The sequence below is a fragment of the Salvelinus namaycush genome, chromosome 2 (genome assembly GCF_016432855.1).
Source record: "Salvelinus namaycush isolate Seneca chromosome 2, SaNama_1.0, whole genome shotgun sequence".
In the NCBI taxonomy this organism is placed as follows: Eukaryota; Metazoa; Chordata; class Actinopteri; order Salmoniformes; family Salmonidae; genus Salvelinus; species Salvelinus namaycush.
Window position 1 is genome coordinate 56,032,257 of NC_052308.1, and position 19,752 is coordinate 56,052,008.

The window sequence follows — 19,752 nt, forward strand, 5'->3', positions numbered from 1 at the left end:
CTGTTTCCATTGATCATCCTTGAGATGTTTCTACAACTTGATTGGAGTCTACTTGTGTTAAATTAAATTGATTGGACATGATTTGGAAAAGCATTCACCTGTCTATATAAGGTCCCACAGTTGACAGTGCACGTCAGAGCAAAAACCAAGCCATGAGGTTGAAGGAATTGTCCGTGCAGCTCCGAGACAGGATTGTGTCGAGGCACAGATCTGGGGAAAGGTACTAAAACATTTCTGCACCATTGAAGATCCCCAAGAACATAGCGGCCTCCATCATTCTTAAATGGAAGAAGTTTGGAACCACCAAGACTCTTCCTATGGCAAGACATGAAAATGGTTGTCTAGCAAACATCAACAACCAATTTGACAGAGTTGGAAATAATAATGGGCAAATTTAAATGTTGCACAATCCAGACTCTTAGCGACTTACCCAGACAGACTCTGTAATCGCTGCCAAAGGTGATTCTGACATGTATTGACTCAGGGGGTTGAATTCTTATCTAATCAAAATATATTAGTGTTTTATTTTTCATATATTATATATATATATAGTGGGCAAGACAAATTATTGAATTGATGAGTTTCAGAAGAAAGGTATTTGTTTCTGTCCATTTTGAGCCTGTAATCGAACCCACAAATGCTGATGCTCCAGATAATCAACTAGTCTAAAGAAGGCCAGTTGTATTGCTTTTTTAACCAGAAGAACAGTTTTCAGCTGTGCTAACATAATTGCAAAAGGTTTTTGTATTGATCAATTGCCCTTTTAAAATGATGAACTTGTATTAGCTTACACAAAGTGCCATTGGAACACAGGAGTGATGGTTGCTGATAATTCATCAGATAGCGGAGGAGTGACCTTTTTAAGACATTTAGGCAAAGATCAAATACATCAAACAGGGTTTGTCTACTCTACGCACTGCTCAGTGTGAAATAAAAAAAAGACAAGTACCAATGCAAGTTTACCTTCATTAAAGCACATTATCTGGTGACTAACTTGGTGATGGAGAAAAGGCCAATTGAGTGCGACACCAGCTACAGATAAGCTTATTACTGTAAAAAGTGATCTGAAGAGGGATGTTCTACACCCGATCATGAGAGAAATACTAGAATACAAACTCATACTACTGTATATGTAATAACCAGAGAACCAATACTTTGGAACATTGTCGGTACCCTTACAAAACCTAAGAGCTCCCTACAGTGTGAGAAGCTCTTCAGCATTGCTGAAACCCTTAAGTCAAATATCAATATGGTTTTGATTCAATAAGGTGTTGTTGTCATCTTATGTGAGTCCGGTAAAAGAAAACACTATATTACCACTACCAACCAAGGCACGTGAACTGAAGAACAAATTGAATGTGCTGGAGATATTTAACCACTCTTGGAGGAAAATGGCACTGACACATTTTTGAGTTGGGAACAAGGCAAAATGAAAGCAACTCCTATTGTGTTAAATTCAATACTCCAAAAGTGTTTATTTTGGGAAAGGGAAAACGTAGTCAGTTTCACAACGGAATGCATTCAAACGAAATGTGTCTTCTGCATTTAACCCAACCCCTCTGAATCCGAGATGCCTTATTAATCGACATCATCGGCGCCCAGGGAGCAGTTGTTGTTGGGGTTAACTGCCTTGCTCAAGGGAAGAACGGCAGATATTGCTACTTTACCGGCTCAAACAATCAACCTTTGCTTACTATCCCAACGCTCTAACTGCTAGGCTACCTGCTGCCTCAAATTATAAAAGGATTGTCCTACACTACACAGACTTAATGTTACACTTTGTAAAGTGTTCGCTTTATAAAGGCAGTCTCACCCAATGATTTATATATACACTACATGACAGGGGGCACTGTTTTGAAGTCACCGCGCCTCCATCTTAGCACTCCCCCAGCAGTGTAAAAAATATTTTTTAAAGCTATAGAAATGCAGTTAAAAATGTCTACATTTGTTTTTGCCACGTTTATTTTATTACAGACACCTTAAAGCATACTTTTAAATGAGCTAAACATCAAAATGAAAAATGAAAAAATATATACACATTTTTGTCCTTGAAACATTTAAATGAAATACATTAATTTCTATGGATGACTGCTTTTATGAGGAGTGCCAATATGGCCGACCGGTGGATTCAAAGTCTCTCATTGGCCAATACATGGCATCATCAATCAAGGGTTTATATACATCGTTGGTCTCACCTTGAAGACAAACATCTCGCGTCTGAAGAAGGCCACGGTGTTGAAGTTGCCATCACAGATGTTGGGTTTGCCATTGGGGAAATAGGGCCTGTCACCGGAGGGCGGACGTGGCGGGCGAGACTGACGGTCGTGTTTCCTCTCTGAGGTGGGGTGGGTTCGGCGAGCGGGCAAGGTGGGTAGTGGCCGTGTAGGCTCCAGCATGGCTGTAGGGACACCTGCACACAGAGGCACACTCATAAGAACAGGCTTTCAAAAAGCTCTCATCATTCCTAGATCTCTCTATCCTCTAATTTAGTCTAGTTCCTGCTGTAATAACAGTATATTAACACCAATTTGTATCCTCCACAATGAAATCGGAGGGGGGACTATTGATCTGTCTCAGTCTGTTTGTACGTACGTTAGTCACACACGATATTACATGCCGGCTCTCTTGCCATTAGAAAGCCGGCATGTACAAAATTACATTGATTGGCCCAATTGGGGACGCTATAGCAATCAACTGAAAATCCAGACTTTGAAAAAGCTTATCTCCTGTCCCGTTTGAGCTTGAATTTTTGTGCATCATTTGTGGGGGAAGTTTTTAATGTTGCGATGTTTTATGTTTACATGTAATTTATACCTAAATGACTTTGTTGTATTCATATTTTTTTTGTGTCCATGTTGTTCATGTGTTTCTAGTAAATAGACTTATGGTTTAGGAGAAAATAGCCCCAAATAGCCTATAATCGACAAGGACTCATAAAAACAAACATCTACACACAAAGACGCCTTAGTACAGGTAGGCATAGTGGAGCTCTGTGGGGTGTGACTGAATGGACAGCGTCTCTGTCTAGTAGCCAGCTAGAATTAGGCTATTCAGTTTGTTACTAAGTTAGCCATTTTCAGGGCACAGTTGAGTAGCCTACAATGCCTATATGAAATTCATAACTGGCACGCAGATCTTTAGAAATTGTAGGATCAATTGTAAATTGTCACTATTGTCACTATGAAAAAGGTTGCAGACACCCTGCTATAGGCTATATGAAGTCACCCTTGTGGAACAGCACATACAGTGTACTATGACATTGTCATTGTCTCGTGCGCTTCGCACCAAAATTGTTGTTCTGCATTCAGAGATGTTCCTTATAATGTGTGTGCCCAGCTCATTTTTGTATTTGTATTATTCGCCAGGGAAGGGAAACATTCTATGAATGTTGAAGCATTGCATCAACAAGGTTTCTGAGAATATTGAAACATTGTATCCACGAACGAGTTGGCTCAGAGAATATTGAATAATTTTGTATCAACGAGACTGCTTTGAGAATATGTGATTCGTTTCAGGAAACTAGGCGTATATCGCGCGTCACTATTTCACAGGAGTGGCATTTGAACGTAAACATTAATTTTTTATCAAAATGTGTTTTTTGGAAATTCTGGTGTTTGATTGCAAACAATGCTGAGGTTGTCAAAAAGAGAACACACAGAAGAAGGCTGTGGTATAAAACACGTCTCCGGATTATATCTTCAAACTGAGGGCAACCATGGCATCCGTGACAGAGAGGGAGAAGCGCTCATCCATGAATACGGGTAAGAGAGTTTAGCTAGCTACATTTTCAGATATTATATGTTTTTTTTGTCAAAGTTTAAAGTGTACTGTTAGCTAGCTGGCTCACTAGCTAACATTACGTGTATGATCTGTGTAGTAATATTATTCATATCTCAGATCCATTTGCATTGCTAGTTATAGCCTAAGGTTAGCTAGCTAGCTAACATTGAACCTAGCTAGTTGGTTAGTTATAGCTACCAACAGATTCATGCAGGGTAGTAACATTATGAGTTGGGATTATGGTTCATTGTTTAGCTAGCTAGCTACATGTCTAAACAAAGACTCCACTGTGCAAGTAACCATTTCACTCTGCCGTTTACACCTTCTGTATCATGTGCATGTAACAAATAAGCTTTGCTTTTATTTGCTATAGTGTTTGTTTACCAGAGACTGGAACGTGAAGAACAACATGACCTGCACCAAAATCAGATTAGGATAGTGTCCAAGTTCTAACATTCTCTGGTGGAATGCCCTGCTTTTATTTTGTCACAATCACAACCATAAGCTATTTTCTGTAATTAGCTTGCCATTAACTTGTAAATAATCCTCTTGTTTTGAGTTTATTTTTCTGTAATAACGACTACAAATTAGCTAAAGGTAAGACGTTGTCTGCTATATGATATGGTCTTTATTTGAACTGGCTAGCCAGCTAACGTAACGTTAAAAAGCTAGAAACGAACCAAAACATTGTTTTAGTTTCCTGGTTTGTTAGATTGACATCTACTAAATTCATTTTTAAACGAATGGATTTATTGGTGTTAAAACACACCAGGTATGCTATTTTGAAACCCAGGCTGCTGATGTCATGCAGCCTGTCATTTTTGTGTTTATATTTTTTCATAACGACAACGACAAGTTTGATGTGGGACAACAATAGCATGTTCATGATGTCACTGCGACAACTGTCTACAGACATGACGATAGACGTAGTATAAACCAGCCTTTGAAATCTTTGGTTGGTTTTACTACACTACCGTATTCACTCTGTATAGCACATGGCCTCACATGTGAATCCTTAAAGAGATGGGTGGGGCTAAGGCTTAAGAGGGTGTGGACGAAGAAGAGCTCTCCAGTAGTTGTGCCAAACCATTTTCTAAAAAGTGGGGTTACAAGTTTAACTTTCAAAGCAGAATTACTTTCCCATTGTTCCTCAACTGTATTGTATGATTTACAATTTTCTAGCTCTGAGTTGCTACTTTTTTCCAATGTAAAACACACAATTTCAAATTTTGCGTGTCATTTCTTCAGTGTTGTCACATGAAAAGATATACTCAAATATTTACAAAAATGTGAGGGGTGTACTCACTTTTGTGATATACTGTATATTGAAAAAACAGCCCTACATCTACCCTATAGCTAAATAACTAACTAAATAGCAATATATATATATATATATATTATTATTATTATTTTATTTCGAACTTGTCTCATCTCTGGAACTCCCCAACGGGCTCAGGAGGTGAAGGTTGAGTCATGCGTCCTCCAAAACATGACCCGCCAAACCGCGCTTCTTAACACCCACCCTCATAACCCGGAAGCCAGCCGCACCAATGCGTTGGAGGAAACATCATTCAACTGACAACCGCAGTCAGCCTGCAAGCGCCCGGCCCGCCACAAGGAGTCGCTTGAGCGCAATGAGCTAAGTAAAGCCTCCCTGGCCAAACACCCCCCTAACCTGGACAAAGCTGTGCCAATTGTGCGCCGCCCTATGGGACTCCCGATCACAGCCGGTTGTGATACAGCCCGATATCGAACCCGGGTCTGTAGTGACGCCTCTAGCACTGCGATGCAGTGCCTTAGACCGCTGCGCCACTCTGAGGCCAACTTAGTAATATTTAATTATGTTTTGCCAGCTAGATTGATCTGTTAGAATATCTCATTTTAATTCAGGAAGATGGACAAGCAAGACTGATAGAGTGAGAGGTGGAAATACATTATACTACAGGTAGGGATGCAGGCAGAGGATGATGATGTAGGCCTACAGCAAAAAGTTAAAAAAGTTACCCCACCTAGGTAATCATTAATTATTTGCATTATCTCAATTATCATTCTGTCACTGCATGACAATGCACATTTGTTATAGCCTACAATTGTTATTGTCTTTGAAGATAAAAACAAGACATGTATTTTGGGGAAATGCTCTAAATAGCAAGTTGTTCAGTTGTCTATTTTCATACCAATAGGCCTACATGAAACCAAAATTATACTAGCCTACTGGGTGAATAAATGAAAATAACAATTAGGCTTACAGCTATCACAACCTATATTTTAATAGCAATAAAACCACTTTTAGTTTCGGATGGTCACCTAAAAAGAGGGTTCCCCACCTAATTCCCAATTCCCGCGTGGCGCTGGATTTAGTTTTTGGCACGCTACAGATGGCCATATCGAACCGCTAATGCAGGATTGGTAAAGGCCCAGTGCACTACTTTTGTGATTTTGTTTAATTTCTTCCCACCAATCTTTTTAGATCAAGTTGAAGTCAGAAGTTTACATACACTTAGGTTGGAGTCATTAAAACTCGTTTTTCAACCACTCCACAAATTTCTTGTTAACAAACTATAGTTTTGGCAAGTCGGTTAGAACATCTACTTTGTGCATGACAAGTAATTTTTCCAACAATTGTTTTTCAGACAGATTATTTCACTTATAATTCACTGTATCACAATTCCAGTGGGTCAGAAGTTTACATACACTAAGTTGACTGTGCCTTTAAACAGCTTGGAAAATTCCAGAAAATGATGTCATGGCTTTAGAAGCTTTTGATAGGCTAATTGACATCCATTTGAGTCAATTGGAGGTGTACCTGTGGATTTATTTCAAGGCCTACCTTCAAACTCAGTGTATCTTTGCATGACATCATGGGAAAATCAAAAGAAATCAGCCAAAACCTCAGAAAAAGAATTGCAGACCTCCAGTCTGGTTCATCCTTGGGAGCAATTTCCAAACGCCTGAAGGTACCACGTTCATCTGTACAAACAATAGTACGCAAGTATAAACACCATGGGACCACACAGCCGTCATACCGCTCAGGAAGGAGACGTGTTCTGTCTCCTAAAGATGAACGTACTTTGGTGTGAAAAGTGCAAATCAATCACAGAACAACAGCAAAGGCCCTTGTGAAGATGCTGGAGGAAACAGGTACAAAAGTATCTATATCCACAGTAAAACAAGTCCTATATCGAAATAACCTGAAAGGCCGCTCAGCAAGGAAGAAGCCACTGCTACAAAACCGCCATAAAAAAGCCAGACTACAAAGATCGTACTTTTTGGTGCTTTGCTGCAGGAGGGACTGGTGCACTTCACAAAATAGATGGCATCATGAGGAAGGAAAATTTGGTGGATATATTGAAGTACCATCTCGAGACAACAGTCAGGAAGTTAAAGCTTGGTCGCAAATGGGTCTTCCAAATGGACAATGACCCCAAGCATACTTCCAAAGTTGTGGCAAAATGGCTTATTAAGGACAACAAAGCCAAGGTATTAGAGTGGCCATGACAAAGCCCTGACCTCAGTCCTATAGAAAATGTGTGGGCAGAACTGAAAAAGTGTGTGCAAGCAAGGAGGCCTACAAACCTGATTCAGTTACACCAGCTCTGTCAGGAGGAATGGGCCAAAATTCACCTTTATTGTGGGAAGCTTGTAGAAGGCTACCCGAGACTTTTGACCCAAGTTAAACAATTTAAAGGCAATGCTACCAAATACTAATTGAGTGTATGTAAACTTCTGACCCACTGGGAATGTGATGAAAGAAATAAAAGCTGAAATAAATCATTCTCTCTCCTATTATTCTGACATTTCACATTCTTAAAATAAAGTGGTGATTCTAACTGACCTAAGACAGGGAATTTTTACTCTGATTAAATGTCAGGAATTGTGAATTTTTAAAAATGAGTTTAAATGTATTTGGCTAAGGTGTATGTAAACTTGTTTCTTTTAACATTGAACTTTTCAACAATGTTCCAGTGACTGGTGGATGAGTAACCAGGCCAGCCCAGTACAGCTCGGCTTAGCTTGGCTAAGTAGTGTAAAAAATATATAAGTGACAAAGTACCGTATATTTTCTGGATACCCTGGAGGTCATCGAGGGGCAGTTTGAAGTTGTGTGTCTCCATGTACTGGTAGAAGGGAGCCATTATGGCACTGGGGTCATTCGAATGCTCCAGTCCCAGGGCGTGCCCAAGCTCATGTACCGCCACCAAGAAAAGGTCATTACCTGGAGAAAAAACATTGCATTGGACCATATGAACAAGTAAGGGGGATACTGTAGGCCCGTCATTCAAAATAACAGTGGTAAATGTATCAGTGAAGGGAAAGGGAAAGGGAAAGGAAAGGGGGATGCCTAGTCAGTTGTACAACTGAATGCCTTCAACTGAAATGTGTCTTCCGCATTTAACCCAACCCCTCTGAATCAGTGAAACCATGCTGCAAAAGTTTTACCACGTGAATTAGACTAAATGTGTTTTTTGATTTATCTGTGAGAGTCTAAAAAGTGTGTAAGAAAATGTCAGCTTCACAGAGATACCGTGGTAATTTGTTCGTTAGACATCTCCCCTTGTAAATAGATCCGAATTATAATTTAAAACACTTAATAATATCTCAACTTCTGAGTGGGAGCTGGTATTAATTTTTTTCATCACCATTATAATTGATTTGACTATTTGACATAAGTGTCCTTTATTTCATTGGGCAGTCCCGTTGAGATTGAAATGAAGATGAAAAGGTATTCAACATCTCTTGGTTGCACAACGGACATTTGCTTGAAATAAAGGATGCATTGGTTTAAAGAATAAAATACAGCTTTTTCAAGCAAACGTGCATTGGGCTACCAAGAGTTGCTGAATGTCTTTTCATTTTCAGCTTCATGCACTGGATTCTGTCAGTGGGTGTAATCCTTCCATTCCCATGCCTTAATATTTTATATAGGCCTACTTGTTCATTCAATCATTGGGGGTCAATTCGTACTTCCTATGTATTTTTGCAGCATTGTTTCACTGATACATTTTGGACACTGCTATTTTGAATAATGAGCCTGGAGTATCCCCCTTACTTTTTCATATTGTCCAGTGCTATGTCACTCAGATGGCACACACACACACACTTATCAAGAGCTCACTGGTATTCAACTATTGATCATTGATCATTGAATCATTCAGCAATGACCATCAGCCAATGAAAGAGGTTTCTTCATCCTGGTATGCACTATTCTTTGGCAGCTTTTGAGTAGGCCAACACTTGTTAACCAACAACCTGAACAAAAATATAAATGCAACATGCAACAATTTCACAGAGTTACAGTTCATATATGGAAATCAGTCAATTGAAATAAATGCATTAGACCCTAATCTATGGATTTCACATGACTGGGAACACAGATATGCATCTGTTGGTTACAGATACCTTAAAAAAAGGTAGGGGGGTGAATCAGAAAACCAGTCAGTAGCTGTTGTGACCACCATTGGACGTACTGCCAAGTTCTCTAAAACGATGATGGAGGCAGCTTATGGTAGAGAAATTGACATTAAATTATCTGGCAACAGCTCTGGTGGACATTCCTGCAGTCAGCATGCCAATTGCACTCTCTCTCAAAACATGAGACATCTATAGCATTGTGTTGTGTGACAAAACTGTACATTTTAGAGTGGACTTTAAGTGTCCCCAGCACAAGGTGCACCTGTGTAATCATCATGCTGTTTAATCAGTTTCTTCATATGCCACATCTGTAAGGTGGATGGATAATCTTGCAAAGGAGAAATGCTCACTAACAGGGCATTCATAAATTAATTTATGCACAACATTTGAGAGAAATAAGCTTTTTTAGCGTATGGAAAATGTCTGGGATCTTTTTTATTTTTGCTCATGAAACACGGGACCAACACTTTACATGTTGCATTTATATTTTCGTTCAGTGTATATAGAATCAGTAGCACTTTGAAAAAAGAGTTACGGTGGCATAAACCAGTTTGTAAAACCCATTCTACATTTAATAATCCATTCAAATACAAGGGTTCAACACTACACCTGAACAAACTAAAGTAGTCAGTATTACTTACCATCATGATTAGCGTTGCCTAGTGTCCAGGGCTCGTCCGAATCAAAGTGAGTGTCCCCTCCGATCCCAGGGCCCGGGAAGTAGGCATGGGCCAGGAACCCCCCCTCCCCGTCAAAGGGAGAGCTATCACCATGGAAACCAGAGGCGAAAAAGATCATGATGTCGGCCTCCTTCCCCTCGTTCTTGATCTCGGAGTAGGCCACCTCCTGGAAAGTCAGTGGGGTCACCGTCTGCCACACGTCAAAGGCCTGCCGTATGGCTCTCTGCGTGTCTTTCTCCCCCACTTTAGGGGTAAAGTTGTGTATGCTACAGTAAGGAAGAATGGGAAAAGGGGAAGCATGGTAATAAAGGAGTATAGAGTACTGTATACAGTATGATAGTAAGAAAGAAAGAAAAAGAGAAAGAAGACTAAGTGCACTCAAAAACATTATGGATTAAAAACAACTCAAATTGAGTTATTTGGTAAGCCAGCGCTGGGTAAAAATTGCTGGGTTATTTTGACACAGCCAGTTGGATTGTGTGAATAATCCAACTTGTTGGGCTTACTCAAACGTGGGTTAATTTAACCATCAGTTGGGTCTTTATTCACTTTCATGCTGGATTGACCCAGCAGCTGAGAAGGCTGTAATTGCAGAACGCAGTTAATTCTTATGGGCAGGTGGGACGGTAGAGTTCCACCTGGCCAACATCCGAGGAAATTGCAGTGCGCCAAATTCAAAATACAGAAATACTCATAATAAACATTCATAAAATATACAAGTGTTATACATCGGCTTAAAGATGAACTTCTTGTTAATCCAGCCGCTGTGTCAGATTTCAAAAAGGCTTTACGGCGAAAGCATACCATGCGATTATCTGAGGACAGCTCCCCGCTTACAAAAGCATACAAACATTTTACAACCAAGTAAGGAATTACAAAAGTCAGAAATAGCGATAGAATTAATCACTTACCTTTGATCTTCCTATGTTTGCAGTCACAAGAGTCCATGTTACACAATAAATGTTCATTTTGTTCGATAAAGTCCCTCTTTATGTCCCAAAAACTCAGTTTTGTTGTCACGTTTTGTTCAGTAATCCACTGGCTCAAAGGCGGTCACGACATGCAGACGAAAACATCCTAATAGTACCTGTAAAGTTCATTGAAACATGTCAAACGATGTTTATAATTAATCCTCAGGTTGTCTGTTGTCTATATAATTGATAATATTTCAACCGGACAATAGCGTCTTCAATAGAAAAGAAAAACAACGAACGGCGCGCAATCATCGCTCAAAACGAATCATCGCTCAAAACAGCTCTGGTTCATTTAGAGTCCACTGAAAGAATGTTCTCATTCTTCCTCGTTTTTCAGAATAGAAGCCTGAAACAATGTCTAAAGACTGTTGACATCCAGTGGAAGCCATAGGAACTGCAATTTGGGTCCTATCCAAATACATACTGTATAGGCATTCAATAGAAAAGTACCCACATCAAAAATATCCCACTTTCCTGGATGGATTTTCCTCAGGTTTTCATCTGCCATATCAGTTCTGTTATACTCACAGACATTATTTTAACAGCTTCAGAAACTTCAGAGTGTTTTCTATCCAATACTATCATGTATATGCATATCCTAGCTTCTGGGCCTGAGTAACAGGTAGTTTACCTTGGGCACGTTTGTTATCCAAACTTCAAAATACTGCCCATACCGAAGAGAGGTTTTTTAAGGGTGTTTTCTGATATCGGGCATTTCTTAACATCAAGTTACACATATTGATGTTTGTCATTGTTCGGTGGCCGTTTCTTTCATGTCGGGCACAAATTGTTTTTACTTTAAAAAATGATTTAACCTTTATTTAACTATTAACTTCTTGTCAATAGGGGGTGCTGTTAGCACTTTGTAATAATGACGTTCCCAAATTAAACTGCCTCGTACTCAATTCTTGCTCGTACAATATGCATATTATTATTACTATTGGATAGAAAACACTCTCTAGTTTCTAAAACCGTTTGAATTATATCTGTGAGTGAAACAGAACTGGACTTAGAGCAATTTTCCTATGTGTATGTGAGAATGCCAAATTTTCCAAGCTGCTCTGAGACCTGTGTATAAATCTGCCTGTCTTCTATTGGTTGAGATGCACTGCATCCCCTGGTTGTTAGCGAATAGGGAGACTTGAAATGGAGTCTCTACGTAGATCTCAAAGGTTATAAATCACTTGGCAAAGACATGTCTGGTCTTTTCCCTCTTCGCTCTGACGCACTGAGGACCTTGGCACATTGTACTAGAACCATCGGTTATAGATCTTAGACATTTCTGGCTGTGTTTTTATTCGATATAGGCTTTAAAGACATCATAATCTTGTTATTTTGAACCGAATTATATCAGTTTATGTCAGTATATTGCGATTTTCGGGTATTTATTTTCGTGGCGTTGTAGGAAGTTGGGTATCTCTGGCTCAAATGCTAATGTTTACTGCTAATTGCAACGTTGAAGAGGACGTTCTCCAACCTAGCAACGATTCTTTTGGACAAAGGACACCTTTCCCAAGATTCTGATGAGAGTTCATCAAAAAGTAAGAACTATTTATGCTGATAATTCGTTGTTCTGTTGACAAATGTCAAATAATAATTCCGCCATGAATTTCGGTGCGTCTCTCTTTAGCGCACGCTGTATGCTTGAAGTAACGTTAATTTTAAAAATGTAACCCAGCGATTGCATTAAGAACTCATTTGTCTTTCAATTGCTGTCCAACCTGTATTTTTTTAGTCAAGTTTATGAATAGTTTTCGATTAGAATAGGTGCCTCTCCAAGATGGCGCCGGACAGATTGCTTGAGGTTTTGGACACTAATCACATTGTATAAGCACGATTTGTGCCGCTAAATATGCACATTTTCGAACAAACTCTATATGCATTGTGTAATATGATGTTATAGGACTGTCATCTGAAGAATTCTGAGAAGGTTAGTGAAAAAATTAATATATTTTGGTGGTTTATACGTTATCGCTATTTTTGCCTTGAATCAATGCTGTTGTGATGTTTGCTATTGTGGTAAGCTAATATAACGCTATATTGTGTTTTCGCTGTAAAACACTTAGAAAATCTGAAATATTGGCTGGATTCACAAGATCTGTGTCTTTCATCTGCTGTATTGTATCGAATTTGTGATAGCTACTGATGGAGTAAAAAACTGGTGGAGTAAAAAAAGTGGTGTCTTTTGCTAACGTGGTTAGCTAATAGATTTACATATTGTGTCTTCCCTGTAAAACATTTTAAAAATCAGAAATGATGGCTGGATTCACAAGATGTGTATCTTTCATTTGGTGTCTTGGACTTGTGATTTCATGAACATTTTATTATATGATATCCCTGTGGCTTTAGGCTAGGCTATGCTAGTCAGCTTTTTTGATGGGGGTGCTCCCGGATCCGGGTTTGTGAGGCGTTAGAGGTTAAGTCAATTAAGAACTAATTCTTATTTACAATGATGGCCTACCCCGGCCAAACCCTAACCCGGACGACGCTGGGCCAATTGTGTGCCGCCCTATGGGACTCCCAATCACGGCCGGTTGTGATACAGCCTGGAATTTAACCAGGGTCTGTAGTGACGCCTGTAGCACTGAGACCCTGCGCCCCTAGGGAGCCCCCTGTGACAATTGTAGCTAACCCTAACCCTTTTCCTAACCTGAAATGCTAATTCACCTAACCTGCCATGTTAATGATCCTAACCTGCCACATTAGTTATACTAACCTGTTATGTAAACAAATCATCTGTGTCGAGAAACCATAACACCGGAACTGACCAATGGCAGGTGTCAATGTGTTCGGGGATTTTAAAGAATTGTTTGGGGACTTATTTGTGGAGGAATACAACTGTATTTTTGGGTGATTTGTAATGTTTTATTTGTACTCCCCATGACTGTGTTTTTGTATTTTAATGTGTATTATATATATAGATAGATAGATAGATAGATAGATATAGTATAATGTGTTTATTTATGTTGTATATAAAGGGCACATTTGTAAAAGAGACCTAGGTCTCAATATGTCTTCCCTGTTAAAATAAAGGTAAAAAAATGAATACAAATTTGGAGTTTCCTGATATCAGGGAACACCCACATCAAGAATAGCCCCAAATTGCAGTCTGCAATTACACCATATTCCAGCAGCTGCTTATTTTTTTATGTAATCCTTAGGTTATTTTGAGGTGTGTCTTATTAGGGCAGTAGCTTTCAGATTAGTTATTTTTGGCCAACCGTGAGAGTAAATGTCATCCCTGTTCATCATCTTAAATTTGAACAATGCAACAACAAAATAATCTCACTTTAATATTTCTTTACATTATCTAATGTTCCTAACCATTATTATTTACATATTGTAACAAAGTGGTAACTACAAAGTGGTAACTTTGGATTAGTACAGGCTTTTAAAGAACACTTGTGCAAGCCTCATTAAAGCTACACAATAGCCAGTGTTCAACCATACCATGTGATAACAATACAATAGAACAAATCAATTGGAATGATATTTACTCTCACGGGTAGCCAAAAATTAACTATATGAAAGCCACACATCTGCTAAGCCACACCTCCAGTCATCTGATCTGACCCACTGGGTCATATCTCAATGAGCAAGCATCAACAACCCAACCTTGCCCTCTTTAAAGTAAACAACCCAACTAAGTGACCCAATACCTGCAACCCAGCATTTGGGTCATCCAAACAACCCAACATTTTTTTGAGTATGGTATGCTGCCATACACAAAAATGCTGGATTGTTTGGTTGACCCAACGGCTGGGTTGCTGCCGTTGGGTCACTTATTTTGTGTTGTTTTCTTTAAAAACTGCGGGGTTACTGATTCTTGGTTATTCAGATATGAAGACTAGAGGCGTGGCTTAGTAGGGGCGTGGTTTTCAGATAGATATTTTTGGCCTCCCATGAGAGTAAATGTAATTCTGGTTCATCTGATTTGTTGTAAATGTTAAATGCATTTCCCAATGTTGGGATTACTTAAAAAATACCCAGCTGCTGGGCCAACCAAAAAAACAACAACTGATGGTTAAATTAACCCATGTTTGCGTCCTCCAAACAACCCAACATATTGCGTTATTCAGGCAAATCAACTGGCTGGGTCATAATAACCCAGCGTGTGTTCTGTCCAATACTTACCCAGAACTGGGTTACCAAATAAGCTAATTTGGGGTTCAGGAGTGAATGAATATCACAATATGAATATTTCAAAGAAGGATACTAGAGAGAATTTAAATGAGCATCAAGTTAGCAAACATACACAAATCACAAGCTTATTCCAGCAACTGTAACACAGCTGATTGTGTGCTCTGTAATGAACTAGTTAAGAGTGACAATTTGCTTCATTTTATAAAGTATAACCAAGTTTAAGATGATTGAGAGCAGATTGCTGGATCTGTAACCTAATGGAAGTTTATTTTACTGATGCTATTAAGACAAATGCAGTAACCAAATGACTTATTTTTGCATACAAAACACATACAATGAATAAAAAATATGCACATTATATGAACACATGATGCCTCATCTGCTGTGTAATAGTTTATCTTCATAAATGATCTGAAATATGTGAAGAATACAGATGCAGCCAATTTAGCTATGACAGTGGTAAGCAGATGGGCCCTTTTGTAATACATTGTGGTTAGCAAGCAAGAGAATATCCGCTTCAAACTATGCAACATTGGATGACGTGAGTGATTCTAGTCTGTAATCTGTATTCATGAGAGCAATGGGAGGATATGACCAAAAACTCATTAACACTAGAACCGCCAAGACGGTCAATCTGATAGTTTTAAATTTTGTAATTTTAATAACTTTATTCAAATAAAAACCTTGAACCCACCTGTCCCTGACTTCTTCTAAATACACTATATATACAAAAGTATGTGGACACACCTTCAAATTAGTGGATTTTACTATTTCAGCCACACCCATTGCTGACAGGTGTATAAAATCGAGCACACAGACATGCAATCTCCATAGACAAACATTAACAGTAGAATGGCCTTACTGAAGAGCTCAGTGACTTTCAACCATCATACGATGCCACCTTTCCAACAAGTCAGTTTGTCAAATTTCTACCCTACTAGAGCTTCCCCGGTCAACTGTAAGTGCTGTTATTGTGAAGTGGAAACGTCTAGGAGCTACAACGGCTCAGCCGTGAAGTAGTAGGCCACACAAGCACACAAAACGGGAGTGCACGTAAAAATCATCTGTCCTCGGCTGCAAAACTCACTACCAAGTTCCAAAGTGCCTCTGGAAGCAACGTCAGCACAATAACTGCTCGCCGGGACCTTCATGAAATGGGTTTCCATGGCCGAGCAGCCGCACACAAGCCTAAGATCACCATACACAATGCCAAGCGTCTGCTGGATTGGCTTAAAGCTCGCCACCATTGCACTCTGGAGCAGTGGAAATCCATTCTCTGGAGTGATTTATCACGTCCGACGGACGATTCTAGGTTTGGCGGATGCCAGGAGAATGCTACCTGCCCTAATGCATAGTGCCAACTGTACATTTAGATCTGGGGCTGTTTTTCATGGTTCGGGCTTGGCCCCTTAGTTCCAGTGAAGGGAAATCTTAATGCTACAGCATACAATGACATTATAGACAATTCTGTGCTTCCAACTTTGTGGCAACAGTTTGTGGAAGGCCCTTTCATTTTTTTCCTGCATAGGTAGCTATCACAATTTCGACCAAATAAAGATAGTCACTAACCAAGAAACAACTTCATCAGATGACAGTCTGATAACATATTTATTGTATAGCATATGTTTTGTTAGAAAAATGTGCATATTTCAGGTATAAATCATAGTTTTACATTGCAGCCACCATCACAACTCTCACCAAAGCAACTAGAATAACTACAGAGACCAACGTGAATTACCTAAATACTCATCATAAAACATTTATGAAAAATACACAGCGTACAGCAAATGAAAGACAAAGATCTTGTGAATCCAGCCAATATTTCAGATTTTTTAAGTGTTTTACAGCGAAAACACAATATAGCATTATATTAGCTTACTACAATAGCCAACCACACAACAGCATTGATTCAAGCCAACAATAGCGATAACGAATAAACCAGCAAAAGATATACATTTTTTCACTAACCTTCTCAAACTTCTTCAGATGACAGTCCTATAACATCATATTACACAATACATATAGAGTTTGTTCGAAAATGTGCATATTTAGCGGCACAAATCGTGGTTATACAATGAGAATAGTAGCCAAGCTGCCAACAAAATGTCGGGAGAAATCTTGGGAGAGGCACCTAATCTAATCAGTAACTAATCATAAACTTGACTAAAAAATACAGGTTGGACAGCAAATGAAAGATACATTAGTTCTTAATGCAACCGTTGTGTTAGATTTTTAAAATTAATGTTACTACGACATACAGCGTGCGTTAAAGCGAGACCGCACCGAAATTAATGGCGGAATAGTAGTTTTACATTTTTCAACAGAACAACGAATTAACATCATAAATAGTTCTTACTTTTTGATGAGCTTTCATCAGAATCTTGGGCAAGTTGTCCGTTGTCCAAAAGAATCGTTGCTCGGTTGTAGATTGTCGCCTTCAACTTTGGAATTAGCAGTAAACATTAGCCATGTGGCCCAGACGTGCCCAACTCACTATAACGCAGCACAAAGAAATATCCGAAAATCGCAATATACTGATATAAACTGATATAACTCGGTTTAAAATAACAACATTATGATGTCTTTAACACCTATATCGAATAAAATCAGAGCCGGATATATCTAAGGCCTATAACGGGAGCTTTCCAGAACGCCATCCTGAGGTCTGTCTTGCGAATGTTGAATGTTGAATGGCGAATGTTGAAAAGACTGCACCCCACGTTCCAAGACCCTTTATCTGGCCTCAGATCTGCCTAGCAACTCCATTCCAATTCTCACTATTTGCTGACATCTAGGGGAAGGCGTATGCAGTGCATGTCGACCAATAGAAGACATGCAAATTAATAAACTGACCCCAGAACAGCCTGCCTGATTTCAGATTTCTCACTTCCTCACAGGAAGTTTGCTCCAACTTGAGTTCTGTTTTACTCACAGATATAATTCAAACGGTTTTAGAAACTAGAGAGTGTTTTCTATCCAATAGTAATAATAATAATATGCATATTGTACGAGCAAGAATTGAGTACGAGGCAGTTTAATTTGGGAATGAAATTTTTACAAAGTGAAAACAGCACCCCCTATTGAGAAAAGGTTAAACAAGTTATCCTTTTTAGATAAAACTCTATTTAATATATTCATGTCACCAAATAATTGATTAAAATGTACTGTTTTGCAATGAAGGTCTACAGTAACTTCAACAGCACTGTCTGGGGTAGCACCATGGTGTAGCCGGACGACAGCTAGCTTCCGTCCTCCACTGGCTACAATGACTTCAATACAAAACCTAGGATGCTTGTAGGCCTCACCCCTTTCATAGGCATACATGGTAATTATGACCACTTCTGGAAGACATCCTCCAACTAATCAAAACCTTTGCAGTATGAACTGACATGTTGTCCATCCAATCATAGAATTAGGATAATAGAATGAAACTACTGTTTCATTTTGTTGAAGAACCCCTTTCATTCTCTGGGGTACATGGTGCTAATTAAGTGAGGGTTGACCTCTGCCTGAGATCAGTTTCATGAAGAAGGATGAAAAAGTGAGGGCGTTCAATACCAATTGGTATCAAAAGATAGCTGGTTAACAAGGGGCCTTTCATCAAGCCGCCTGTATTGCTGGCCTTGCCTGCTTTTTGGAAAGTCTGAGCCTTGGGCGAAAGAGGGGTACAGTGACCTGAAGAACATTGATCGCTCAGCAGGCAGCATATAAATGCCCACATCAGATTCAAAATTCTGGGAAAAAGCTGCATCATGACGAAGGTCTGAGTATTCAAACTACATGATACAACGAGAACGTTAGAAGAAACAGGGATGTTCTCAAGCGGTTTATCAACACCACTGCATTTTTGGGGATGCACAAATTGGCTTTTAGAGGACACAACGAAAGGGAAAGTTCCACCTACAAGGGAAAGTACAATGAGCTTGCATAGGTAATTAAAGTAACAATGCTTTACTTGCTGAACATATCGAACTTCGACTGTCTTTTCTGGGATGTCGAAATCAATTCCGAATGATTTGATATCTTCCATCGCATCATCCATTAGATAAAAGAGAGAGCTTGACGCAGCACATTTTCTTTGCGTGTCCTCAAGTAGGCTTTCCACTTTCCTCAGGTATTTATTTAGCAAAGTTGAAAACACATAATCACTCCGGACAAATACAATAAAAAAATCATGATATACAGTTGAAGTCGGAAGTTTACATACATCTTAGCCAAATACATTTAAACTCAGTTATTCACAATTCCTGACATTAAATCCTAGTAAAAATTCCCTGTTTTAGGTCACTTAGGATCCCCACTTCATTTTAAGAATGTGGAATGTCAGAATAATAGTAGAGAGAAGGATTTATTTCAGCTTTAATGTTTTTCATCACATTCCCAGTGGGTCAGAAGTTTGCATACACTCAATTAGTATTTGGTAGCATTGCCTTTAAATTGTTTAACTTGGGTCAAACCTTTTGGGTAGCCTTCTACAAGCTTCCCACAATAAGTTGGGTGAATTTTGGCCCATTCCTCCTGACAGAGCTGGTGAAACTGAGTCAGGTTTGTAGGCCTCCTTGCTCGCACACGCTTTTTCAGTTCTGCTCACAAATTTTCTATAGGATTGAGGTCAGGGCTTTGTCATGGCCACTCCAATACCTTGACTTTGTTGTCCTTAAGCCATTTTGCCACAACTTTGGAACTATGCTTGGGGTCATTGTCCATTTGGAAGACCCATTTGCGACCAAGCTTTAACTTCCTGACTGATTTATTGAGACGTC

General features: G+C 39.2%; 1 protein-coding gene across 1 annotated transcript in view; it reads right to left on the minus strand.

The window, feature by feature from the left end:
• Positions 1-19,752, minus strand: part of mmp24 (matrix metallopeptidase 24) — a 40,969-nt gene that overhangs the window by 7,255 nt on the left and 13,962 nt on the right. The window contains exons 3-5 of the mRNA XM_038971499.1: positions 9,834-10,138; positions 7,835-7,996; positions 2,196-2,410 (exon numbers count right to left, since the gene is read on the minus strand). Coding sequence (XP_038827427.1) covers positions 2,196-2,410; positions 7,835-7,996; positions 9,834-10,138 — 682 coding nt within the window. The remainder of the gene's footprint in view (positions 1-2,195; positions 2,411-7,834; positions 7,997-9,833; positions 10,139-19,752) is intronic.